At 41.6% G+C, this 27,664-nt stretch overlaps 1 protein-coding gene across 5 annotated transcripts; it reads right to left on the bottom strand.

Moving 5' to 3' along the window:
• Nucleotides 1-114: 114 nt before the first annotated feature.
• On the bottom strand, nucleotides 115-27,664 carry unm_hu7910 (un-named hu7910). Of its 5 annotated transcripts, XM_079361891.1 has the most exons (26): nucleotides 27,430-27,664; nucleotides 21,970-22,173; nucleotides 20,743-20,787; nucleotides 19,555-19,623; nucleotides 11,468-11,521; nucleotides 10,582-10,704; nucleotides 10,213-10,248; nucleotides 9,095-9,130; nucleotides 8,545-8,586; nucleotides 8,241-8,270; nucleotides 8,137-8,169; nucleotides 7,649-7,684; nucleotides 7,493-7,540; nucleotides 6,918-7,016; nucleotides 6,753-6,794; nucleotides 6,571-6,656; nucleotides 6,163-6,249; nucleotides 5,929-6,079; nucleotides 5,178-5,314; nucleotides 4,980-5,078; nucleotides 3,821-3,910; nucleotides 3,259-3,396; nucleotides 3,019-3,154; nucleotides 1,861-1,952; nucleotides 1,241-1,374; nucleotides 115-941 (listed from the first exon to the last, which is right to left on the bottom strand). In XM_079361891.1, exons 1-26 carry the CDS (start codon nucleotides 27,467-27,469, stop codon nucleotides 791-793), a joined length of 2,238 nt encoding a protein of 745 aa, XP_079218017.1. In that variant the 5' UTR covers nucleotides 27,470-27,664; the 3' UTR covers nucleotides 115-790. The 5 variants fall into 5 exon arrangements, with proteins under 5 accessions (XP_079218017.1, XP_079218018.1, XP_079218019.1 ...); XM_079361892.1 differs by lacking the exon at nucleotides 8,137-8,169; XM_079361893.1 differs by lacking the exon at nucleotides 9,095-9,130.

The following is a 27,664-nucleotide window of genomic DNA, read 5'->3' as shown; positions in this document are numbered from 1 at the left end:
ATTAATGTTACATTTTAAACATGTAGAACTGCAAATCCTTCTGTCGTCTTCGGCTCAGTCACACTGAACATCAAAGTCGTAAGGTATCAGAGATAACTTACTCAAAGAAAAGACTTTTGTCTTGTTTTTGCAATTTTTTTCTTTATTTTTTAATATAAATATAAATCATCTTTAATAACATCTTGTGTAACTTTGTTTCTGTGCAAAAGTGATGAAAAAGTGAAACTTAAAAACCCACTGGATAAACTGAAGAAATGCATAGTGGTTCAAGTTAAAATTAAGGCTCTTTTCTTAATTCATAAACAAAGATATTAAACAAAGTTTATAAAGAAAAATAAGTGAGGTTCCTTCTCAAACATTTAGTGTTTTCATAATCACAATTTCTCCTCTAAACAATGAGAAATCGAGTCGCCATCAGAGGCGGGTTTTTGTTTGAGTCTCAGTAACAAGTTGGCAAATTTTTTATGATATCAGATTTTTAAATGTGAAATACTCCACATTTATTAACCCTGACGATGATCCAAACGGAGTTACTCCAGCTATATCAGGGCTAAAAGACGTACCTTGTGTAGTTTTGAAGAAATAAAGTCAGTAGTAAAATATCCGCAGTCTGAAGTTTTGATCCTTCGAGTGTCGATTTTGGTAGTTCATCAACAAAAAGCACAAAAATCCTCATGGGATTCTTCCCAGACATTCAGTGTTTTTATCCACAGAAGAAGAATCAGAGGCTCTGATAAGTCCTTCAAACAGTCCTGACTAGGTCTGCAGTCCTCGGTGGGTTCTGGTGGATCTAGATCGGGCTCAAAGTTTGCCGCTGTTGAGCCGTCAGCTCTGGGTGCCACACGTCCACGATGAAGATGAGGCGGTATGTGTCGGCGTCCTGCCACACCTCGTGCTCGAAGGAGTCGTCGAAGATGAGAACCTTTCCCTCTTCCCATTCCCTGAGACAACAGGGGAGGAGGAAAAGAGGTGGCAGAAATATTTACTAAAGTGCACTGAATTATGGGTAATTCACTCAAACAAACCAGGATTTCAAGTAGGTATTAGTGTCTGGTAAGAACTTAAAATATGTGTAGAACATGATCTCTAAACCCAGCTGGTGTGTTGTTAAGAACCAGCTTTAATGAAGTTAAAATCAAATCAGCTGTGAGGAGAGAGAGGAATAAAAAGAGGAGGATGAGGAGTATGGTGAGAAAGGTGGAGGAGGATTTTAAGAGAAGCGGAGGACGAGCAGGAGTACCGTGTCTGGTCGGTGCAGCGGATCCTGCAGCCGTGTTTGGGGATGACGAGGCCGAGGTGCATCCTCAGTCTGCAGTTAGTGGGTCCAGTGTGAGGCCACACGTGTGTACCCGGCTGCATGACTGAGAACTTTATCTGTACACACACATACACACACACAAACACACACACACACGCACGCACAAACACACACGTGTATTAAAGAGTGTAACATAAGCAGATTAAAACAAGCTCACCAGATTATCATTTTAAGATTTCCTGTTTCAGATGGTAAAAGCTCGGGCTTTACTACTTTGTAGGTACAGACAGAGCTCAATGAAGAGACGGTCCAGTTCACCACACTCTTTCCTTTTTTAAATTGTATCTCATGTATGGAGGGGTACCTCAGCTTTTTTCATAATTTTTTTAACTCTCTTTATCTCGGAGCACATGGATGGCCAGAGCTCTGCGTTTGCTAGAATTCCCACATATTTTATTTGGGCGCTGGTAAACAAAAAGCAGCCCTGCTCTACAGACGCTCCCAGCTGTTTTTCCTCCCAGCTGTACTGAGGTGTTTTTGGAGCAGCCGCGCCTCATCACCAGAGTCGAGTCAAGAAGATACGTCTGTGTGACGGTGTGTACCTGTCCTCTCTTGCAGCCTGTAGCTTCAGGATATCTCTCCAGCAGAGCGCAAGTCTTTGGGACACTCTGACACGACGCTCCTGCTTTTTTACCTTAAGAGACAAACAGACAGACGTTATTAAAATAGAACTTAAGAATCATGACATGACAATCTGTTCATACATTAGTCCTTTTTCTACATGAAGTCTACAAACAGTACAAAAGCTCTGGGGATGCAGGAATCTAAAACAATTACAAGTGACGAAAATAAGAATATAAACACTGATGTGGCACACTCATGGGAAAAAAAGAATCAATAAGTCAACTGTACTTGAATTATTCTCATCCTTATATTTGATGACTCTTAAACAAGTATTTTAAGTTTTTAATGATACAGCAAAAATGTATGTTACAAATAGTGATCAAATTCTTTTGATTTCAATAAAACAGTTTTTGCCATGCTTTTATTTTGAAATTGTATTGTCATATACTTAGGGGTGCTTTACTTCCTGTGTGAATAGAAAGTAGGGCTGTTTGATTATTTCCATTAATATTCAGTTTATGATCATTGATTTTAAAACATCTGCATCACATGCATTCATCAAAACGTCAACGCTCTTTACACGTGAACATCTGGAACACTTTGACCAACAATAAATGACAGTAAACGAGTGAAAAATAAAATTATAAAATAGCATTAAATAAACACATAAATAACCCTAATGTAGGAGTGGGAGGGTGCACTCCATTTCCCACCTGTGACAAAACCTAGGGCGAAAACAAGCGCAGTAATCACTTCATCTCGATGATCTTGCTCGATATTGCGATAACGCTGACAGACGATAAAGATAAAACATGAATAAATGATCCTTTAGTGCTGCCTCTTCTTAAAATCATTCAGTTTCCACTTTTCCGGACGTGATTAAAACATGTCCAGTGTTAGATTTAAAAAGAAGGTCGACCTTTACACTCTGTAGAGTTCCACTTTCACATTTATTTACTGACCACTATTTATGGTCGGTGCCACCAGTGTCATCTATCTGCTGCCAGTCATATACCATTCAATATTTATCAACACTTTTTACTGCAGAGGAATTAAAAGTCAAATCATTGATATAACAAACTGTATCGGTGGGTAAGAGTGGTCTGTTTGCCCTGGTGTATCCCTGGAGTGTGTACCTTGTTGCCAGAGTGTGTATTGCCCCCACTCTCCCTTCTCTCTCAGGTTCTCCTCCTCGGGTATGAACTGTCCCGTGTTTTTGTCAATCACAGCCAGAGCCTCGTCCCTGATCGTCTTCCAGTTCCTCTCCAGCATCTAAAAACATCAGTACGGCTCCAGTTCATTTAAGTGTTAATAAATTAATATACATGTGGATACAGACACACTCTCTCTCTCTCTCTCTCTCACAGACACTTTACCTTCACCAGATCTGTGTATCCGGTCTCTTTAGGCATCCACCAGGGCTGAGCCTTCAGTCCGTCCACATTGTACAGAGACCTCTGCCACACCGAGGCGAAATGGCCACGTTTATGACCCAGCTCGTACCAGTGATACGCCTGCACAGACGCACAGATAGAGACGGATAAATACTGCAGAACTGGTTTGTTTGAAAAGAAAAACAAGCTTACATCTGGGAGCTAAAACTGGAGATAAAACAGAGTAATTCCAAATCCCAAAAGATTGGTTTTTCTACCATCGAAGCTCAAACAACACAAATTCACAACAAAGAATCTGGAACAAGAGAAAGCTCGAAAAATAACTTCATGGGTAGCATTGACAAATGTGATTAATTGTCTAATTATTGATTGTTTCAATAAAATGGAAAAGAGTCATTTGAGGTCTTTAGACGAGAAGGGGTCTATTGTTACTCTTTAGCACCTCCCTGTGGCCACCAGACACCATTGCAGGTACAGCTCCTGTGTTTTATGAATGTACCAGGCAGGTATGCAGCCATTACTGACGTGAGTGTGTGTCACTCACGCTGTTGTCTCCGACCCTCTGCAGGGCGTCTCCCAGGTGGAAAAAAAAACGTCCATCGTCTGTCCCCGGTTCACCAGACTCCAAACCCTCCTGAAGAGACAGAGGGGGAGAGAAGGGAGTTTGAAATTTGACTGTTAGGATAAAAAGAAGGTTTAGGTTTAAATTACAGCACTGTACAGTCACATTAACAACCTGGATCGCCCAGATATGAAACAGACATGTGTTTAATCGGCTTTATAAAGGGGGATATATGCAGGACAGAGGCAGTGCTTTTATTTTGTTATCTTCCTGCTCTGATTTGATCTCAACTGTGGCTGCCAGAAAAACTCAAACTGTCTTTGATATCAAATGATTTACGCTGTGTGGAAAGTAATGCTATTGATAATATTCATAATAAGCTGTTATAAAATACTGTCATACTGTGTATAGAAAACAATGTTTTTATTATTGTGTTTTAAATCTCAGTGGAGTAGAGGAGAGTAAGTAGACATGAGGGTTGACCGAGAATACCCCGGTCAGGAGAACCAGTTAAAAGTAGATCATACAGACGGAAGCATGCCGTTATAAGAATGCCCAAAGACGTAGTGGAAAGTCCTAAAAGCTGAAAAGATGATGTTTTGAAGCCAGTTTTCATTTCTGTTGCCATGGTGAATAAACTCAGTTGATTGTGTTGCTTGGCTTTGATGGACACAATGAACTTTTTTATGCCCCGAATAAGGAAATGTCCAGCGAGCGCTTACTTTTACTCGTGCCATTTTTTGGAGATTTATAAAAGGAGGAATTATGACTGTTGGAGAAGAAATCTGACTTACCTTCTGGCTCTGACCTGGTTTGTTTTCAGACACTTTTTCTACCCTGCTGTCCAAGGTGCTAATTGTCCCGTTGTCTTGAAATCGTTCTTTGTGTTAGTTGTGTTGTTCTTTATGTTGTTGGTCGATTGAACAAGACTCTGCTCATCTGTTTTGAAATGTGCTTTAAAACTACATTTAGACTGGGTTGGATGTTGTTCTAGTTTTTTTTGGTCACATTTGTGTTTGTCTTTTGTTTAATACCAGGCAGACCTAAAGTTATCAGCAGAAGAACAATCCTTCCTTTGCATCTAAATGTCGCAAAAAAAAAGTCCTCACAAGCATACAAAGGTGTGTGTGTGTGTGTTTACCTTCAGGTATGGTATACTCTCTGCTATCTTGTTCTCTGATTTCAGGATGAAGCCGTAGTGGACTTTAGCGAAGCCGTTGTCAGGGGCGACCGCCAAAACCTAGAAATGAAGAACAACCAATCAGTGATCAGGAGGAAGACGAGACGGTTATACAAACATCTGTGGCACAAGAAACGATGTGTTCGCACAAACACACACCTCCTCGTAGACCTTCTTGGCGCCCTTGTTGTCTCCCAGCAGCAGGTGTGCCACGCCGAGGTCGTTCTTCAGACCGATATCCTCCGGAAAGATCTGAGTCAACTTCTCAAGAGTCGCCAGAGAACCTCTCATCCGACCTGAGAGAGAAAAAAGGAAAACAAATCCCGGGCATTCAACTTTAGAGAGTGTTTCTGTTAAAATGGGACCACTGATAATATTCTCTTACAAATGTTTATATCATACACACTGACACTTCAATGCCTTCCCCTGGTACACCTCAGAATGACCTTCCTGCCTGTGATGCTTCAGCCATGTGTTCTTTCTAAATGATCTATTAACGATGCTGAAAAGCAGTCCTGCCGGTGGCCTAGTGGTTAGTGCTCCACCCTCCATGTGCAGAGGCTACAGTCCTCCAAGTGGACAGCCAGTCAGTTTGAATCCAACCTGTGCTTCCTAATGTCATTCCCCATTTCTGACCCTATCCACTGTCCCGTGGATTTTTTCCACTGGAATTATATTTTTGTATCTGCAGAGAGTGCAGAGGTGCAGTTTTGTCAACAGGCAAGGAAGGCCACTGCCTGGGGCCCCTGGCCAGTTCGGCCGTGATTAACTAAGGTCTGAAATTAATACATTCTTTTGTTTTTATCACACTTACCCAGGTTTGGGGGATGTAAAGAGGTCATTGCTAACGGTAAGTGAGCAGCGTTGTTTCTCGAAGTAGCACTAGATGTAGTAGAAGTATTTGTGTTACCCAGGAATTGCTGCCTCTCCGCTCGTTTCTTCAGCGTCGCTCTCAGGAGGTCAGGCGTCACGTCAGGGAGCTCAGCCGCCTCTCTGTAGCTGTTGATTGCTTTCTGCAACATGTCGTTACTGCGCAGCTTCTCCGCCAGGTCGTCCTCCGTCTGTCCGCATATTAAAGTAACAACATTCAGATACAGTACCAGAGCACAGCACGGTTGTAAAGTGTAGTAATACTGTTCAGTACCTGGGCCTTTCCGAAGCGAGCGCGGGGGCTCTGAGGATGCTGCTGAACCAACGACTCGAACGCTTTCAGTGCCTCCTCCAACTTACCCTGAGAGAAGGAGAACGACGGGTAACACAGGTCCGCAAATGTCCTCGTAACGAGGTGGTGATGAGATGATAGTTAGACAAACCTTTTCATTATTTCTTTGAAATTACCCTCAAATTTCATGACAATTGGGTGAAAATGAGCGCGTTTGAAATAATGCCCCAATTTAACTGTGAGCAAGTCACGCGGACCTTTAAAGTAAAGTGTTACCGAACGACACACATCAACACACATACAACACATCAGACATTTGACACTGTTAAAGACAGAGAGCTCAAAGTGCAGTGAGCGACTCTTTTCAGGAGAGCTGCAGCGTCTTTGTACCTTTTTGCGGAGCTTTTCTGCAGCGTCGATTTCTGCTTTGATGGTTTTATCCAATTTATTCAACAGTTTTGGTTTCTTCTTCTTCGCTACAGGGGAAAGATGATGCAAAGTTTAGAGAAGTGAAAGGAAGAGGCTGTGTGAGTGACAGGGCTCAACCTTAACTGATACACCTGCTTGTTTACCTTTTTCTTTGACCTTTTCCTCAGCCTGAGTCTCTGTTGTTCCTGTGACGCAGCAAAGGAAACAGACTTGAGCCCCGTTTGTGCATATTTTTAGAGTTTAAAAGACAGGCTGTAAAGTCTGCAACATACATCAGTGTTGTCCCGTGTGTGTTTGCATGCGTTTACCCTCAGCCTCTGCACTACTCTCCATCAATTTAGAAGTTTCACTTTGTGCTTCTGGTTCCACTGGGAGCTCGGACTGGTTTTCTGGCTCTTCCACTGTCACTGAACAGAGAGAAACAACAGTTTATTGGCGTCACGCCTTTATGTTATATAACTTTACAAAGAACAGTCAGGAAATAAAATATTTGTTCTTCCATATGAGATTTCATTTATTTTCTTTCCCATGAAACCAATTTCCTCCAAAATGACTCAAAGTGTTTCCTGATCGCCTCAAACTCAAAATTATTCATGAAAACCTTGTGTTTGCGCAGGGAACATTCAGGAAATGAAGAAACCTGGTGAGATATTAAATCCTTAAAAGGAGCGGGACGGAGAGATGCACGGCTGCTCTCAACAATGTAAACGCAGCAGAGCCAACTTTATCCAAGAATAATACAAAATATATCGGAGTAAGACTGTATGTGTTCAGGAAGAACTGCATTTTCTAGATTTCCTGAACTTCCTCTAAAAACAGGCAACAATAAACCTTTTGTTATGATTTGATTTAAGTTAAGTTGGTCAAGGCATTCCCACTGTACCTGCTTCCTGTGTGAATTTGGAGCTGGTCAAGTATTGTGTGGAGTCCACTACGAAACAAATCCAAATAAGAAAATGTATGAAGGTTCACTGTTCTTACTGTCGTTAATACGAATAACGTAAAGAACAGAGTTTTATTTCGGATCTGTTGGACTCACCGACAGTCTCCTCTGGGGGGCGCTCCTCCACCAGAACTACAGCACAGAAAGAACATCCAAAACTCAGTCTTGTTTCGCTTTTTGTTGGTACGGATCGTACAAAGACGAATGTGTAGGGTTTGTTAAATGATCATGTTCATGTTCTTTAAAGCAAATTCAACTGCTTTTTGTTTTTTCTCCTCTTCTGTGTATGACGAGCACTGTGTGCAACATTTCTTGTATGAGGAGTGTTTTACAAATAAAGTCTAGTTGATAGAGTGATGCTTTTCTTCTTTTAAAAGATAGATTTGAAAGATGAAGAAAGTGCAGAGGAGAACTACATGCAGTGCAACACAACCGCTAGTCTATCTGACACCTGGATACTTCAATACTTTTTCACCCCATGCGTTTTAAAAAGATTCAGCCTGTTATTTAATGAGCGACAGACGAAGTTGCAATGTCACAGCTTAATACCTTAAGACATTTCTTATAACTGTTCAGTGTCTCACCTCCAGTGGTGTCTATGGTTTCAGCTCTCTCCTCTGAAATAACAACAATACAAATGAACACTTTTATTAAAGGAAGAGGACAGAAAAGATGAGAGCTTTCTTACCATCAGGATTCACGCTGTCTCTGGGGTCATCTGTTAAACAAAAGGGTTATTTAGATGACTCAGTAAATTCAATAAGGAAATGTTTTGTTACGAACACAAATATCTCAACTCTTCTCTAGAGACGATTGTAGATATTGGATAGAGCTGGACACTTGGACGACCACATGGTTCAAGCCCACTAACCACTAAGCAACCGGCGCCCGCCCAATCTGGTATCTTTAAACTTATCGCCTATGACTTTTCAGCAACTTGTTCAAAGTTGGACTTCACTTGTTAAGGTAAAATAAATGACTGTTAAACTTACTAGGCACAAAGTCTTCAGACAACAGAGGCAGGGGAACAGCAGCTAAAGACGCCAAAACACACGTTAGCACACACAGACAAACAGTAATGTGGATTATTGAGTCAATGAGCTATACTTTTCCAATCCATACATTTTAAAATGTAATCTGTTGTTTCATTGTTCCACAGTACCAAAAAAGAGAAGGAGAAAGAGCTTTGTCTAAATTGCAGGAAAATGTTGGTTGGCAACATATTTGCGCACGTTAGACAGAGTGCAGGAGTTAGACTGCAATGTTGCGTGTCTACGACTTTTATTTTATTTTGGTAGTATAGAAAAAACAGGTATTAATATTGTTTGGTTCATTACTAGAATAACACAGAAGTTTAAACATCTGCTAACTTGACAACCCGCGAGCAGACTGTTTCTGTTCACCGATCAGCTAATAATAAGATGTGAAGAACTCAACATGCAGAAAACACACACACACACACACACACACACACACACACACACACACACATCTAAAAACACTGTGCTGCAGCCGCAAAGCTGGAGTGAGTGCAGGACCAACCTTGGATTTCAGACTCCACATCGTAAGATCTGGAGCCTGCATCAGACACAGACAGGAGGAGCCAGAGTGTTACCTTTATGACATCATCATCATCATCATCGTCATCATGTCAGCTGTTCACAGCGAGGGCAGGCAGCAAGGTAACAGGGAGCATTCAGAGGCAAAACGCCGAGCAAATATACAAACTGATGCAAAGTGTTTGCTATGGATACAACATCAGGCCAAACGTGTGTGGACGGCCTGCAGCCTCTGTTTTTACGTTTTAGGTTTATTTCAGATGTGCTGAGGAAGACGTACATTAAACATCAAAGAAGACCACGTGCAAAATGAAAGCTTTGTTTGACAGAACGCTGGAACGGGGAAAACTTTTGAACGGGTTGTTGTGGCGCTCTTAAATGTCACCAGACTCCACGGACCAAAACAACCGTTTTAGCTCACACGACACAGAAGCTGCTTTAAGGCTGCTCCTAATGGACTGTTTGAGGTATTGAAGAGGTGTTTTAATACGTTTGTTTGAATCCAACTGAATACACAACTGATTTACACACAAAATACCAAGTAATCTAGGCAGCAATAGAGGAGTTATTCCTGTGATGTAAAATGACTGTTTTTCTCAGTGGAGTTTCGTTTTATTAAAACGAGTGATGAACCAGCTGTTGTCTGGTTGTAAAAATTCTCTTTAACAAAAAGGTCCGTCTCTGTTGAGATCCTTTCTGTATTAATGTCAGACACCGAGAATATAAATCTGAGCCTGTCAGGGACAGAAACCTCAACTTCAAGTGGACACTCTTTGATCAAGGTCGCCTGTTTCACTGCAACAGGCTCATTGAAAACTCTTCTTAGCTAAAGGAGGTTTAGAGCCCTAAACAATAATCACCTAGGTCTAGAAATAACCACATTACCCTCCCAACGCTTCCTCCTCAGAGACCAAATCGGGAGAAAAGACGCACGACAAGTCCACATCGTTTTGGCCAGTTTAGAATACCCGATGATACCAAACAAGCAAATAAGTGAAGCGAACAAGGCAGGAAAAGGAGCATTCAAAGGTTAAAGAAGTGATACAGACATGATCCACAGAACATTCTGGTCTCCTTGCAGCATTCATACAAACTACGTACCTTCGTCATCATCGAGGACAGGAGAGCTGCTGCTCTCTGAAATTGACAAACAGACAGTAAGCAGGAAAGTAAAAAAAACAAAAATAAAAAAATTAGATTTTAAGTAAAAAAAAAAAAAAAAAAATCTAAATAACTTAATGGAAATCTCAATATTAGTTATAAACAAATGAAGCAATATCACTTTAATCTTTTTTGTCTACACATAACTGACAGAGTACTATGTGGATGTAAGGAGCTGCATTAAATACAAACATTGTGGAAACATAAAAAAGGTCTGATTAAAATCTGATGAGTTTTGTTACTTTATTTGAGAAAAAAAAAAAAAAAAAAAAGGTTTCAAGATTTGCACTCAAACAACACGTCACACACCTGATGCGGTCTCCTCTGTTGCCGTTTCTACTGATGCCTCTGTTGGCTCCGCCCCCTGTGACTCTGCAGCTTGTTCATTGGTTGTTTCAGCTAAAGGTTCGCTAGCATCTTCTGGTTTTAAAACTAGGAAAAAAGGATGACAGAAGATTCAGAATGTATTCGACCTTGTTTGTGCACTTTGTCACCTGTAATAGTTACGGCCATAATTTCTCAGGTTTCTGAAATAAAGGTTGATGTTTAAACCTTTATTCTTGGTGTGCCGTTTTTCCACTCTTTGTTTTTGTTAATTAGAGGACAAATTCAGGGTGATGGTGACTAAATAATGAAAATTGTTGATTAAGGGCTACACGCCACATATCTTTCCACCGAGCCCACATCAAAGTACAAAACACATCATATAAAGAAACTCTTTATCCTGCACATCCTGTGAGACCACAACTTTATGAATGTCTGAAAGTGAACCAGGGTGGAGTTGTGTTGGAGTGTGTGTGTGTGTGTGTGTGTGTGTGTGTGTGTGTGTGTGTGTGTGTGTGTGTGTGTGTGTGTGTGTGTGTGTGTGTGTGTGTGTGTGTGTGTGTGTGTGTGTGTGTGTGTGTGTGTCTGTGAAGCAGCTTTGTTGGAGTAACAGATTTCAGTGGTTTAGCTGAGGTCAGGTGAGGCAGACGCGCCCGCAGGTCTGAACTCACAGGTGGGAACAGGGTGACACAACAGGCTACATCTCTCAGGTATCAGGTCTGTATGAGATCGACTGTCTGAGAGACAACAGACTGCAGTGTGTGTGTGTGTGTGTGTGTGTGTGTGTGTGTGTGTGTGTGTGTGTGTGTGTGTGTGTGTGTGTGTGTGTGTGTGTGTGTGTGTGTGTGTGTGTGTGTGTGTGTGTCCTTACTTGTGTTGTCCACAGGTGAATCTCCCACAGGTGATTTCTCTGCTTCCTTCAGTCCTGTTTGGCGGTTTCAAGAGTAAAAATCAGGCACTGAAGTAATTCAAACAACTGTGTTTAATAAAGTTTGTTTATTTGAAACATTCTCATAGCAATAACCATCTGTGATTTATTGAGCAGTCGTACTAATGTGCTTTCTTTCAGGCTCCAAATAACTACAACAGTGCAAAAAGGGATTCAGGGTGTAGTACTGAAACCAGCTGGTTGTGTGGATATACACACTTTTTTCCCCCCCACCATTTCTATGGCCGTTCACCACACTTACACTGAGCTGTAGAACTCAAACGGACCTTATTTGCAAACACAAAGTCTTAAAACTGGAACTATCCAGAAACCAACACAATCAAGACAACGGAAAATAAAGAAACAAGATGTCGATGCAGTTTTACAGTTGAGTGACAGCTCCTCTAAAGTACACGGTAGGCAGCCTAAACTCTTAAGCTAACCATTTCTTTTCTTGTTTTTGAGCAGGAGAAGTAAAGTGAGGAGGTGGAGAGTTTCAGGAAACAAAAGCTGATCGGAGCAGAGTGTGAGAGCGGCCGGAGGAGGAAGCTGTGGTGGACAGAGATAACACTGCACAGAGGAGGAGGAGGAGGATGTGATGTTCATTACTCAACCTTTTAATGTTGAAAAGAGTTGCACAGAAAACACCTTCGCATTACAGTCATTACACCGTCATGTTTCAATTATAACGAGAAGGAGGACATGCGTTTTCCTGCTTTTAAGAACAAGGATACCTTCGTCAGAGAGGTCTGTACACTCGGAGGGAAAAGCTCCCATAACACAGAAAGGTGTGAGCGATACGGTGTGACCCAGGTGCACGAAGCTCAATGCTATCTCAGTGATAGCTACAGCAATGTTTTTGAACTCATAACAAAGAGAGAGAAAACAACAAATACTTCACAAAACACACCGCAAGAAAAAAACGTTCAGCACATAGCTGAGTGACTCTCTGAATAAGTATCATAAATGAGCTGCTTGTTCATTTAAACACACTGTACCCACTGTGTCATGCTAGACGACTGTCACCGTCATACGACGACACACAGATGGGAACAGCAGACAAAAGGGAGTTGAACAGACAATGTTGTAAAACAATCCTTCTTCTGCATTGTCCCGTAATTATTTAAAGACACACTTCTAGAAGAAAGGAAAAAAAAAAAAAACTGAATTAAAATGTGAATTTTTAAAAAGTCCAAGAATCCACGGACCAAACACGACACGATCCATCACGCGACATAAAAGCATCAGGAGATAAGACAAGAGATTCTATTCAAAATTAAAAGATCGTTAGAGACTCCCAAGAGGCACAGGAACGACAAATCTGCTCTTTTAGGATTTACTTGGGCTTCTGCTCCGATTTGCTAGGACAGTGGAGAGAGTAGGAAACAGGGAAGAGAGTAAGGAACGACGTGCATCATTTTCCTGTGATACTGTGTGTGTGTGTGTGTGTGTGTGTGTGGGTGTGTGTGTGTGTGTGTGTTATTACTGCTACAGCGCCTATGTTTCATGAGCAGTGCTTTTTGTCATTCATAGTTGAAAGGCAGCAGCCGCCGCCACTGCTGTAGCTCCCCTGAGTGCGCTGACTCAGATTTCACACTAAAAACACGGATCGTGGTGTCATGAACGAGATTGTTCACGCGTTTTTAAAGCCAACAGTTCCTTGACAAAAGTCTGGGAACGTCGAGGAAAAAAAAAAAAAAAAAACATTTTGAGAAAAGAAAAATCTCCAGAAGAGTTGACGGGGATGTGAAAACAGAAGGTAGAGAAGGTTCCAGAGAGTTGGGCTGGTACGCCATGCAGATAAAAAGTGTAGTGGATCAATGCCCATAAACAGGATTTAGACAAGTCAGCTGAGCGTATGAGACATGGTGTCGTTATGTTCGGGTATAGTGGAAATGACTTTTTAGTTTAAATCAAAAGCGGGCCAGTAGGTCACATTTTTGGGGCCGGTGATCTTGGTAAGTCGCTGGCCTAATTTTAACTTCCTGTCAATCAGTAAAATCTTACCAACTCAAAGTGAAACAAATGTGTTGTGATGTTCAGTGATGTGATGTTTTTCTCTTCGCTCTCTGACAAACTAATTCACCTACACGGTCAAGTTAAGAGATTTTTTTTTTTAAGAGAAGTACTTTGCACATCACATTTAACTGTGATAACATCCCTACCCCACGCAGTCTTTAACCTTCCAGGCAATCACAGTTCTAGCACCATTTTTTTAAACCCGCTGTCACTGTGCTGTTTTATTCATTTCTTCTTCTTTCCCTCCACCGCCGTCTTTTCTCTTCTGACTGTCGACACGCTGGCTCGGTCGCTTTTCTCTGGAGTTTTCAGCAGAGTTGTGTTTGTTTTCCTCTCATGGACCTCTTGTTTCTTCATTTGGACTTTAGCGGGATTTCGCTCCTTCTCCACCCGCTCTCTTGCCAGCCTCTCTGCCTCCATCTTGTCCCGGAGAGCCTTCTCTCTCGCCAGCCTCTGCCTCTCCATGAGCTCCTTCTCCTGCCTTTCCTTCTGTAGTCTTGCCTGTTCAATTCTCTCCCTTTCCTTCGCCACTCGCGCTCTCTCCATCCTTTCCCGTTCCGCTCTCGCTGCCCTTTCCCTCTCGACTCTTTCCTTCTCCTGAGCAAGTCTCGCCCTTTCCCTTGCTATGCGCTCCCTCTCCATCTTTTCCTTCTCTTTGGCTATTCTCTCTTTTTCCAGTCTTTCTTTTTCTGCCCTCTCTTTTGCCACTCTGTCTCTTTCGACCCTCTCTCGTTCAATCCTTTCCTTCTCCCTCGCTATTCTCTCTTTTTCTTTAGCAAGCTTCTCCTTCTCAAGTCTTTCCCTTTCTCTGGCGATGCGCTCCCTCTCCAGCCTCTCTTTTTCTGCTCGTTCTTTGGCGATACGTTCCCTCTCCAGCCTCTCTTTTTCTGCTCGTTCTCTGGCGATACGCTCCCTCTCCAGCCTCTCTTTTTCTGCTCGTTCTCTGGCGATACGCTCCCTCTCCAGCCTCTCTTTTTCTGCTCGTTCTCTGGCGATACGCTCCCTCTCTAACCTCTCTTTTTCTGCTCGTTCTCTGGCGATACGTTCCCTCTCTAACTTCTCTTTTTCTGCTCGTTCTCTGGCGATACGTTCCCTCTCCAGCCTCTCTTTTTCTGCTCGTTCTCTGGCGATACGTTCCCTCTCTAACTTCTCTTTTTCTGCTCGTTCTCTGGCGATACGCTCCCTCTCTAACCTCTCTTTTTCTGCTCGTTCTTTGGCGATGTGCTCCCTCTCCAGCCTCTCTTTTTCTGCTTTCTCTTTTGCAATTCTTTCTTGCTCAAGTCTCTCCATCTCTTGTTTGTCTTTCTCAAGCTTTTCTCTGGCTATTCTTTCTCTTTCTTTTGCAATGCGCTCCCTCTCTAGCCTCTCCTTTTCAAGTCTCTCTCTTTCCAGTCGTTCTTTCTCCTGTTGTTCCCTCTCCTGTCTTTCCTTCTCGGCCCTCTCTTGCTCAAGCCGTTCCTTCTCCTCTTTTGCGGCCTTTTCCTTCGCAAGCCTCTCCATCTCCCGTCTCTCCTCGTCTGCCCTCTCTTGAGCTAGCCTCTCTTGTTCTGCCTTCTCCTCTTTCTCCTTCTCCACCCTCTCTGCCTCTCTTCTCCTCTCCTCCTTCAGTTGCTCCTGAGCAGCCTCCAGAGTCTTCACTTTGAGCTCCCATGCCGCCTCCCTCTTCTCCTCCTCTTCGTCTAGAAAAGCCCTGATCTCAGCAAGAGCGATGCGAGCTATCCTCTTGGCCTCCATCTTCTCTTGGATCTTTCTCAGCTCCTCCTTGAGAGCGGAGCGCAGCCTGGCACCTCCCACACGGCGCTCTAAGGTTGGGATTTAAGGTGGCACTTTAACCATATTATGAACCAAAGCTCCATTCAGTGATTTGTCAACACCAATGCAACCAAGGGAGTGTTACAAGGATGCGAGTGTTACATCACACAAACCCACTCTTGATCTCTTGAGCTCCTCAGGGATCAATACTGGGACCATTTGTCTTTATTTTCGCTTCATAATCTCGGACTTTGCCACATTTAATAATAACTTACAATTTCACTGCCCTTCTATTCAGACGACTCACTGACATCCGTATCATTGTTTCTCCTAAATTGTGCCCAGCTCTATTGATCTATGTCTTGACGATGGATGGTAAAGTCCTCACAAAATTAAAAAAACACATCTTCCGTTTTTAAAGCCATGAGGTCCTGTGGAAAATGTATCTGTCTATAATATATTATAGATAATATTTCTACTATTTTCTGCCATAAATTGCCAAATATTTTTACATCACAATGACTCTATTTTCCCTTTAATGTCAAATGGTTTACCGTTTCATCCGACTCGCAGGAGCATAAACTCTTTTTTTTTTTTGACCAATTAAAAAGCTTCGTCAAAGCTAACCATCAAATCAAATTTATCTTATGTTAAGTCCCGCCTTCTATCTTTTCCCGTTACGCTTCATTGGAAAGTCTCAATATCACATCCCTGGTTCTGTTAAAGCACACCTTTTGATTTAACACATTAAGACCATAAACATTATCAAAAAGAGCCCCGTTTAAAAAGAACATATATTATTATGCTATAAGTCAGTCCAAGCACATCACTTTTAAACCAAAGGCATGCCTTCAAAAATATCCTGTCTGGCAGACTGCATACCTCTGGTATTGTTCTTTTTAGCGGCACTCTCTTCTGCTGTCACATCTTCAACAGAGAACAAACAAATCCAGTTAAACCAACACATCAGTGGCTAAACAACAACTCAACTTAACTTTCCCTCTTATCTTAAAATGTTCACTCGGACCACAAATCTACCTTTTGGGAGTTCAATCTCCTCATCGGATGTCTCTGACATCTTGTCTTCTAGGATGATATGCACATCAGTTACTTGTTAAGGAAGGTAAATAGATCAGAAACAATGGTGAACTCCTCACACCAGGCACGGCACACTGCTTTCACAACACATGCAAAATGATGGTCTTACTACAAGAGACTTTGAAAAAAGAAAGACAATTTCAAATCGAGTCCTCTGTGCTCTCAACATTTATTGCTCCTCTTTAATACCTTCACGCATGCTTTAGATTTGGTACAGGTGTTCCTGTTGGGACCTGAAGGTTAACAACACTTTCCTCAACCATTCGTGCTCTAACAGAAGAACTTTACACAGTACCTTTGTTTTTACCTCTCTTCTTTCCCTCTTTCTTGTCATCTAAAGGTTTACACACAGACAGGTGAGCTGTTAGCTGAATGTCAGTGTGGAAAAATAACACACATGAACACACGTTAATACGGTACCTTTTCTTAACCTGTCTCTCCTGAGAGCAGGACCTTTCAACTTCTTTTCATCTGAACAGACAGACAGCACAGAAAGTTCAAGAAAACTAAGGAAATCTTCAGTTCATAAGGTAGAAAGTCAACAGCAAAAAGAAATGTAATGAAACCCGTTGGAAGTAAATAATAATAAACAACACAAGTGAGAACCACAAGTCACTTCATCAGTTCAAGCCTTTCACAAAACAAAGCTCAATGCCAGACAAATGTGTAAACAGAGTTAGCTTCTCGTTTGTTATACATGAACAAAGTTGCTGAGTTTACATGAGAATAGCTAATCATGCTAGTGAGAAACACAGCAAAGTGTAAGTATTGTTAATGTACAATGTCATCTCCTTTCATATTCTGTTTGTGGGTGATAAAAGCAGCTGAAAATACACTATTGCATTGGAAACTTTTTTTTGTAAGTATAATTTACTGTTATGTTGTTTACTTAGCTTAAAAAAACCCCCAGATAATCTCAGATTTTTAGGTCCCCTTCTCATTTTTTATGATTTTAGAGAATAAGTGGCGAAGACTAAAAGTCTCTATGAAATGAAAAAAGAAAAAAAAGTCTGGTAATTATATTTCAATAAAAGCATTATGTTATTCATTTTTCTTACTAATTTTTTTGAACACTAACAATCCAATCAAAAGCGTCCCAACGTTTTCTCCCATCTTTTATCTTGTTATTGGTTCCCTCCTGTGTCAGAAGGAAATAACGACACAGCAGTTAGACGCTGTTGAAGTTACATTTGCTGGGGATTTTAAAGAACTACATCTGATACATCTCATAAATACATAATGTGCATTTAGTGTGCAGGAATTTGCTCAAAAGGAGAAAACAAGAGCCCACTATTGGGCTCCTTGGGCATCGACTTTTGTTCCTGTGTTGTCAAAACAGGTGTTGATATTGTGTCATCTTTTGAAAATCATAATGAACTTTAAATATCTGTGTCGGGTCTAGTCTGAAACAGAGCAGACTCGTTGGTTGATAATAGTCTGGAAATGACGCCTGTTCATATATGTAATATTTTTATGATCATATAAACCCTGTTGTTGTTCTTTTGTTTTTTTTCTAGCTTCTTCAGGGAAAGTCTTTCCAGTTGGCCTTGCAATGCAAACCACTATGTCCTCCATCAGGTCCCAAACAAAATCCACAATCCTCCCTCAGCTGGACTGGGATACCTCCCAGTCTGGTCCTCATTGCTTTGTATTGGGACCAGGCAGCCTCTCTATTGGCCAAAGCTCTGCTTCCTGTCCTCCTATTGGTTTTGGAGGTCCAGTATGACCCCTTTGACCTCCACATCATCAGAGGAGCTCTTGCCCCCTTCCTCCTCCTCCTCCTCCTCCTCCTCTTCTTTGCCCCGCTCTACAGGTGAGGAAACTACGTCATAAAGGAAGGTGAAGAAGCCATAGATCCAATCAGAACCCTCCTCTGCTAAAATATTAAGAATCTCCTCAAGCGACTCGACATTTGCTCTAGCACCACCGCCATCACCATCTTTAGTCAAGCCTGACAAGAGAGAGAGAGGGAGAGAAAAGGGAGGGAGGGAGGGAGAAAAACAGACAAGATGAGGGGGGGGGGAGAGGGTAGGAAGAAACCCAAGGAGGCCGTATGGGAGCAAATTAAAGTAGGAGGATTAAAAAGAGGGAGAGGAAGTGATAAGAATAATGAAAGTAAGAAAGCATGAGAAATACAACACAAGAATGAAAGATGGAAGATGTGGAAATAAAAGGAGCAGCCGTAACAAAAAAAATGGGAGTAAATTAAAGGATGATAATGTGGGAAAGAGAAAGAAAGTGAGTTAAAGAAGTCGAATATGAAGCATTAACAACAAATTAGCCTTTTAGTCCCATCTCAGTCTCATCAGGCTAACTCGGACTTTTTGTTTGCTTTAAAACAAGGAACACGAGCGGCCATCTTTTCCCAACTTCTGCCAATCCTTCTTGTATTGTCTTCTGCATTCTGCAGCACAGTGGTTGTTTATAAGTAGGGATGTAACATAAGACAGTTGAGAAACCAGCAGACAAAAGGGACAGCTCCCTTTTTTTAAACTGCTAAGACCGTCCTCTGCCTTTGACTTCTTCGTTTCTGGTTCTTTGCTCCTGGTCTGTGTCATGAAACAAATGTAAATGTTTTTAAACGTTTGGGGTTTTTTTTAACACTATTGATCATTACAATATCAGAGATTGTATTGTTCCATAACAAGTGATATAGAAAAGTTACAAAGGGGTTCTAGTTGGGTCACTATAGTGTTTTTTCTTTTGCAAAAATTTGTTGGAGTTGGGGGAGTCGCCCCCCTCTGGGAAATAGAAAGAATTCATGTTTTAGGCATTTTGAAAAGTCATAGGAGGAAGTCTGATTTTGTGAAGACACTGTGTATTTCAACATGTTTATAAACTGATGTAAAACAAAGGTGAAGTTGTATCTTTACATCGGTATAGATGTGTTACAAAAAGTAGATCATTCAGTAAAGTGCAGGCGGAGGGATATCTTTTAGCTCCTAACACGTCAGCCAAACAACAGTTGAAGGGTTAGACATACAAGAAATCCTGTTTTGGGAGTTGGCACATCTAAGAGGCTGGTTTTAGACTCCCATCATACAGATGCACCTGACCTCGCTCACTAGGCACTGAGGCGCTGTCACACAACTGTAAACCACACCTGTCAGGCATTTCAGACACAAACAGGCACAATGACAGAGAAACTGAAGTGGACTTGCCGAGCAGAACTTTCGCATCTTCCACATCGAAGTCTCCGTCTCCGTCTGTATCGTAGGCCGTCAGTTTACCTGAGGAGGAGAAGGCGATGAAGGCTGGCTGACACAAATTTAGCAAAAAAACTGATTTTAAGCATGCAGTTTTGACAAAACATATACAAGAGTTTTTATTTTAAATACAAAGAAAATATAAACTAATAATTATGTTGCATCATTTCTAAAATGTTCGAAACTAAAAAAAATCTATATATGATACAAACTAATGCGTGTGAAATACAGTGGAAAAATGTACAAAAATGGTTGCATTACGAGAGGTTTTTTGTAGCAAAGGAAGTTCAGAGGATTCTTAGAAAATAACTGAGTTTTCTGTATTTTTGCTGCATGTTGACAAATCTTAAAATTGTTTTTATTCAGTCCTTTTATTATTATCAGTCTGATTATTATCAATATTCACTCAGATATTGTATCATATTCAAGCAACAAGCAAAATTGTTGTCTGCAGTATTTTTTGAATGTCTTTTAAGAACAGATTCTCCAAATCAATCATTTAGCATTATTTACTCCTTTCCCCATAAAAAACAAACAAACAAACAAAAAACAACAACGCCAGAAACAAACCCACTTGTTTCAGGGAGCTCTACTAGACTTGTTCAGCCATTAATGAACAGTAACAGAAAAAAAAGCATGTTAGCAGCAGCACAGAGCAGAGTGAGGAAGTGCATGAAGTAGTCTATTTTCAAACAGTGAAGTCTTGTGAAGAGGAAGGATGTGGTGGTGGTGGTGGATGAGGAGGAGGTCTGTAACAGTAACGTGTGTGAGTTTTGACACGGTTCACACACCGTCTGACATCTCTGTTTGACTCATCAAAATAAAACAATCACCACCAAATCTAGTACGGAAAGGATTTCATTTGAGAATGGGTTTAGTATACAGCCACATATCTTTAGAAGTTACGATGTGAAGCTATTGCAGGGTGTTCAGGTAAGTACATGTGTAGGGAATCAATGTGAAGGGTGGAGACAGAGAATGCATGAACTGGTGAACATACAAACTCAAATGTATGGAGAGACTCAGTACAGGGATGGGTGCAGACAAGAACATATTTAAACCTTCTCTCTCTAAAATACAATAATACACTTTGGTTGATATGCAGCTCAGTTATTCTAGTCAAAGCACAAATCCAGAGCATACCTTGTAAAACTTCTGAAAAGTTCATACGAAACTCCTGAGCTCTGGCTGCATGCAGAAGCAACAGAGAGAGGGAAAAGAGGACAGGAATAAGAAGGGAAGAAGACAAGAGATCACAGAACCTGCAGCTCTGTTTGCAGCAACAACAAAAGGGACTGGATTAGTGCAAAGCTCATGAGAAATACAGAGGAGACACCGGTGCTGCACAGCTTTTTATTTATCATTTCAATATGTGAATTTAATCATCATTGCTTAAAAAATAAAATAAGGGTTAAACATCTTTTAAGGGTTAAACTAAAAAAACATCAGATAATTATACTTGGGCAGCCATATAAACTTTATACCCGTGCGGCTCACCCAGGTATCGTCTATGTGTTGGGAAATACTGAAAGTTTTTAATCAAGTGGTTTAACAAAAGGGAGAAAGAGACAGAGACAGAGACAGACAGACAGACACACTTTTAGTTCCTATAATCTCTGGTTTCTATCTGACTGATGAGCAGCAGACTCAGTCTTAAAGTGTCACATGAGGAAGCTTGCAGTCTGAGATAAGGTGTGTGTGTGTGTGTGTGTGTGTGTGTGTGTGTGTGTGTGTGTGTGTGTGTGTGTGTGTGTGTGTGTGTGTGTGTGTGTGTGCCCAACTGTCAGTATCAAAATAAGACAAGAAGCAGGTTTTAATTGCACGTCTAAGTGGCTGTGTGTTCTTTTGTAAAACTATCATTTTGGTTGTTAACAAGAGCGGACAATAGAAACGTGTTGGCATGGTAAAGACTGGACACTTCGATAGGAAACAATAGAATCAAGCTGATTTGCTCGCTGACGTTCACTCGTGCTGCATGCTGTTAGAAACAGACTGTTAAAGGCACACATTCAAAACAGAAATCAAATCAAAAGCAAATCTCCAACCAGCCTGTTTAACATTTTCTGAAAAGTGGAGCAGAAAAAAAGGGGAAGAGGACGGACTTTTTCCAGACTTGGGGCAATTGTAGATGGGATAAGGACACATACATGTTAAGTGTAGTTTGCATGCTCTGCGACCTGAAAAGACAAAAGTCCTTAATGCCTAGGTGACGGCTGTGTGTTTCCATTTGTCTCACTGTTCAGTAAGGGTTAGGGTTAGGGTTATCCAAAATGTTTAAGTTTGTCCAAAAGTTCAAATGTACTGTTTACATGACAACATTAAGACAGAACTAAACCCTGACAGGCTGATGTAGACTCATACCATCCTTACCCATAACACTGTCGTAGTCCACGATGTCGAAGTACACCACAGCCACTGAGCTCCAGACGCCCAGCAGAGCCAGGACCACAAACCAGGTGAACATGGAGTACTTAGTGCCTCCTCCTCCTCCTCCTCCTCCTGCATCTCCTGCCTCTCCTCCTCCTCGCTCTGTCCTCTTTCCATTCTTGCTTTCCACGGGTGGAGACCGCCCCTCTGAGAACACAAAGATTATAGTGTTAAAATCCTGCATCATGTCAACTCAGCTTTTTTGTTGTTGAACCTGAAAAAACCCATAAATAAGAGGGAAAATCTCTTGTGATAGGAGTGTCCTGGTCAAGACAGACAGCAACACATAAGGCAGGAAAAGTCTTGTGAAAGTGTAAAAAAGCGAAGACGGAAGCTTTCATCTTTTTCAAATGAATGAAATAACAATAAGTATTAATTAGAACAAAAGGGTAAAAGGGCAACAAGTTGAGCAGTGCCTTGAGATAAGGACTTGCGAGGGATTTAGTGTATGTTTGGACAATGCATGCCAGCCAAGTTTTTTTTTTCATAAAAGTCAATGACCCATGGTTTACGGTATCCAGAGTGTGAAGGCATTGAGGAGATAGAAAATCACTGTATCGTCAACCAGAGGCATACAAGTCGCAGCTAAAGAATAACATGAAGATATTTCATGTTGAGCTTCAGGAGATCTCAAAACTCGAGAGTGTTCGTGAAAAATAAATCAGATTGGGTAGAAAAAGACTAAGTGGCAGGAACCAGAAAGAGCAGGCTGACCCAGGAATAGAGTGAGGGACGGTCATTGAGTCGGCATGACCCACAGAGAGAGAGAGGGAGAGAGAGAGAGAGGGAGAGAGAGAGAGAGAGAGAGAGAGAGAGAGAGGGAGAGGGAGAGGGAGAGGGAGAGAGAGAGAGAGAGAGAGAGAGAGAGCAGCTGTTTGTCCAACACTGTGAACTGAAATGGCTTAAGCTAATGACAACAGTTGTCTACTTGTGTAGCACAATTACGTTGAAAAAAAAAAAAAAAGATCTTAATTGTCGTTGAGCAAACCATAAAGAACCTGATCTGGTTTCCTTTTGGTTTCTTTCAGAATGGTGCGTATAAAGCAATGAATCCTGGGAAGGTTTCTGTGCAGTGGTTGCGGGAACAGGATGATGGATTGAGTGCTGTCAAAGACATCCTCCAGGGTTTAAATGGCTGTTAAACAACATGCGTCTCCAAGGATTTATTTGAAGAAGCGTTAATGCAAGAGAGGGAATATCAAACAACCAACTTGCAACATGTCAGGAGCTTTTTTAGAAGTATATTTATAAGTTCCAGAGATAGAAATGCCATTCAATTTAGTATTTGAAACGTCAGAGCTCTAAAAACATCAGACATGCCGCTCTACTGGATAAATAAAATAAAATAAAAAAATGTTAACTGCTGTAATCACATACCAGTAGGGATTTCACACTTGCAGAAATGTCCTGATATATCCAGGAGCTGCATGTGAGAATGGAAACAGCGACATTTTTCACCACGGCTTCATCTTGAGTCAGAACCTGAAGTATTTTTTTTCCACCATAAGCTGATGTGAAAATGCAGTGGGGGGGGGGGGGGGGGGGGGGGGGGGGGGGGGGGGGGGGGGAAGTTACATTATATTTATATACTGTGACTGGTCTGCCCATGACCACTAACCTTTCCTGTTCGTCAGCAGTGTGAGTCCTTCGAACTGAACACAGCACTGATATGAAGGAAAATATTCTCACTAAAGTGTCGTAAAGCGGACTCGGTTGCTCCGTCCTCTACTTCCGAGCCTTCTTTTATGTCATGGTTTACCTCAGGAACCCCAACCCCCCCGTCCCCTCTTACAGGGTCAGGGAAAGTCTCCTGCTGTGAAGTGCGTATGTGAAAAGCCGCCCTAGGAGAATATCAGGAGCAGTCCTCCTGAAATGATCTAGATACTTTCAGGAGTGGATGTGCATCCTGAGATTCCTCGCCATGCTAACAGTGCTAGCACCGCTGTTTGTTTTTTACCCAGCTGTCCTCTTGCTGGAAGGCTTTTACAGTGACAATAAGCAACAGGAAGTTCCTTCTTGCGTGTTGAGCATGCTACACAGGGTACGTTCACATCCAACCAGGCCAATGAAAACCAAACCCAACTATGATGAGCCACAACTCAATGTCAAAGCTGCACATCCCTAAACACACCCACTAACCATGCCATGCCAAACCAAACCAAGCTCGTAGTCGTTAACCATTCCTACCTGTCTCCAGGTTGTCTGCCTGCACCTCCTCCTTCTTCTGGACCTCCTCGTTACTTCCTAACCGAGTCAAGCGAGGTCAAATCAGAATCCAGCCCAAACCGATAAAGGTCAAACCTCATCTGTAAACCAGTCCTACCTGTCTCCTGCACAACAGGCTCCGCCCCCTCCTGTATCAGTGGTGCCACCTCATCCTCATAAACCTCCTCTTCAGTGTACACCTCCTCCTCAGTGTACACTTCCTCCTCCTCCTCCTCAGCAGCGTGGATCTCCTCTACAGGAGGTGAGGGAGGCGAGGAGGGAGAGAGGGGAGATGGGGAGGAGTAGGAGGTGCCATATTGGCGGTAGCGCTGCATGGAACGTCTTACGTCTCGGATTAATCAAAAAAGCCAGAGCAGAACCAGATGAGACAGGGCCAGGAAGAGACCAACCCACCTGCCCAGAGGAACAGTGCGGACTTTACACTAAACCAGCAAGAAGTAGAAAGGGACTGGTCTCCAGCCTCCAGTCCAAACTGAAACGTCAAACCAGGGAAAAATCACAGATTCAAAACAATTCAAATCTTGAATTCTTAAATCTTTTTGAAAAAAAAAAAAAAACGCACACACACAAAAACAAAAAACAATGAGTAACAAATGACTAAAAAGAGATTAGAAAGTAGTATCTTAAGAAGCAATCAGTTAAGGTTACTGATCATCTAAACAGATCAAACTAAAGCTGTGACCTAGCAGAGCCACAGAAAGTGACTGAGCCGAGCAGAAGGAAGAAAAAGCTCCTCCTCCTCTTCTTCATCCTCCTCCTCCTCTTCCTCCCAGCTGTACTACAATCTACTGGCCATCCTGAACCTGATCCCCACTATTATTAGAGCTGACAAAACCAGAGACAGGGTGTGCAAATGTGTGTGTGTGTGAGTCCGTGTGTGTGTCTGAGTGAGTGTGAGATACCAGAGAGGACAGAATAGCCCACCAAATAACCTTGACGCTCGTACACACACACACACACACACACACACACACACACACACACACACACACACACACACACACACACACACACACACACACACACACACACACACACACACACACACACACACCTTTCATTTTTTCCTCAGATTTAGAAGATGTCACCTTGAGCTTTGGCGTATTTTTAAGTATGTATGTATTTTTCTCTTTTTTTCGTTTTGAGAAGGGAATGGAAGACCAACCAGAAGAACGGCTAAACCAGAGCTTATTTGTGATTGTGATTGGAAATGATCTTGACTTGAGTCCACACAATAAGACTCCTTCGACTCAGATGGCTCACGTTGATGAAAGTTTATACATCGGCTGAATGCTTGAGGAGACATGTTTCAACATCACACTTGTGATTCAGTGTCATGTTGAAACACAACTGCCAGATACTTCCAAAAGCTCTGCATATGTTCAAAAAGATATTATCATTATCAGGGTCCCACTGTGACCCACCTAGAATCATCTGTGACTCTGTGGAGTGAACAACAAGTTCTCCCAAACATCCTTGCAGATATCAGGAAGAGCTGTTGACAGTCTCAAAGCTGTCCTTGGTCTCTTGACAACACTGAACTGTATCAGGTCTGACTGACATCAGGACCAGTGAATTAACATCACACACAATGAAGTAGATACAGAAATTCCACCACAATAACGACTGGAACAAAAGAGAAGAGACAAAATGAATCAACCCTTTTGACGAAGCCACATTGGAACCAACCAACAAAAGCCAAAATATTCATTATTTGTGCAAATTGAAGCAGGTGAAACAGGAAGTAATAAGATAAAGGTGTTCCTGATCTTTCTTGCTCAGTCTGTATTGCACACCAAGTAAAAACAACCTGCATTTGTTTAGGTTGCAGCAGCCACGTGCCTGCTGTCATAGTTTGCATAGTTTTGTAAGTCGGTTAAAGTATCCTCCTTTAAATGCACAATGCTGCGTCACCAATGGGAATGTTCAGCACCATTGTGGATGTCTATCACATCCATTAAGAGTACCTTAGGCCTGATGTTTTTCATATTGAGAAGTTTGAGAAAGAGGAGATGCTCTTTAGTTGAACTGTAAAGACCATCTCAACTGTGTAATAAAGAGGTAGGTAAAATGATCCCCCAATAAAAAGCAATTGGGGAAAAAAACACTGATGACAACAAACACATTCACAAGTTCTATTTAGTTTAAACTATTAAATGTCAAAAAGGAAACTATGAAAATGTCAAAAACATATCTAGGAAAATCAATGAATAATTAAAGTAACCAGAAAACGATTTACTGACTGCTGAGACAAGATAAGTCTGGTCAAGATCAACAAGCACTAACTCACAATAACCTACATATATTTTATTTATAAATAATTTTAAAGCTATATTAGTGAATAACGTATGATAAAGTTTTCGATTGTCATACATGTGCAAATAGTGTTGAGTTTGTTTGTAGACATCACTGATCCCAGCTAAAGTCTTCTAAAAGCCACAGCAGCATCAACTGGGACTGTTGTGTCTTTTAAGTTAAAGGCTTTTAAGCTAATATTAGCTCATCACTTACAATATAAAAGCCTGGTTAGCTTAGCATCACTGACAGGGCCAAGTCCATGTACCGCTGGTCACACAGAGCATCCCCTGCTTCAGACTGTTCCACTGTGTTCAGATGGACTGTTGAAGTTCTTTATTTTTATTTGTGTTTTTGACAGGTAGCAAAAACTGCCGAGAATAGCTCAGGTTTCTTGTTATCGCGAGATCTCCTCGCCAAACCCCTTTGATAATTCTGCCACTTTAACAAGATCTCTATCAGTGGAACGATAAACGAGAAAGAAACAACAAAAAGAGACATTTACAAACCAGTTAAAGGGCCCCGACTAGTTCGGCGTGGGATAGAATACTCAACATGTGCTTACTTTCATATAAACCTAAGTTGAAGCGTTGGTAAAAGCAGCCTTCAGACGCCCAGTGAGTTGCACCTCTGACTGTAGAAAACCTTCGTAACCAAGGGCGACATAACTATTTAAACTGAAGTTTGAGTTGCATATTGTGTCGGGATGTTAGCCGGATGCGAGACGAGATCTAAAAGCTTCATATAATATACGTGTCCTTGTAATAATGGATATATATCTGGGCTGATCGTGAAAACAATTATAAACTGCAGATTGTCATAATGAGTTATGTGCAGAAGCCGAAAAGGCGCGTGAAGAACTAGCAAGGAAAGGGTACTGACCTTTTTTGGAATGAGGTTTGGGATTCTTTTTTTGGGCCATTTCGTCGTAAACTGCAAAATTTCTCGTATTGCTTCCACCAATTGACAGGATAATTTAGCTTTAATTACATTAAAAAAACAGCTCCCTTTTCCTTTGTGTTCTTCACTCTACTGTGCGTAAGCTACGAGTCCCCTAAAAATCACGTCTTCACTTGGATACCAGTAAAGCCAAAGTCCATAGTAACCGTAATGGACT

Source organism: Symphodus melops (genome assembly GCF_947650265.1).
Source record: "Symphodus melops genome assembly, chromosome: 14".
Taxonomy (NCBI): Eukaryota; Metazoa; Chordata; class Actinopteri; order Labriformes; family Labridae; genus Symphodus; species Symphodus melops.
This window is presented reverse-complemented; position numbering and strand designations above follow the sequence as displayed.

Coding starts and splice junctions, on each gene's coding strand:
- unm_hu7910 (XM_079361891.1), bottom strand. CDS start 27,469: ATGGCCCAAAAAAAGAATCCCAAACCTCATTCCAAAAAAG. Junction 22,174..27,429: donor CAAACCTCATTCCAAAAAAG/GTCAGTACCCTT, acceptor TTGTGTTCTCAG/AGGGGCGGTCTCCACCCGTG. Junction 1,375..1,860: donor CAGGCTGCAAGAGAGGACAG/GTACACACCGTC, acceptor GTGTGTGTACAG/ATAAAGTTCTCAGTCATGCA.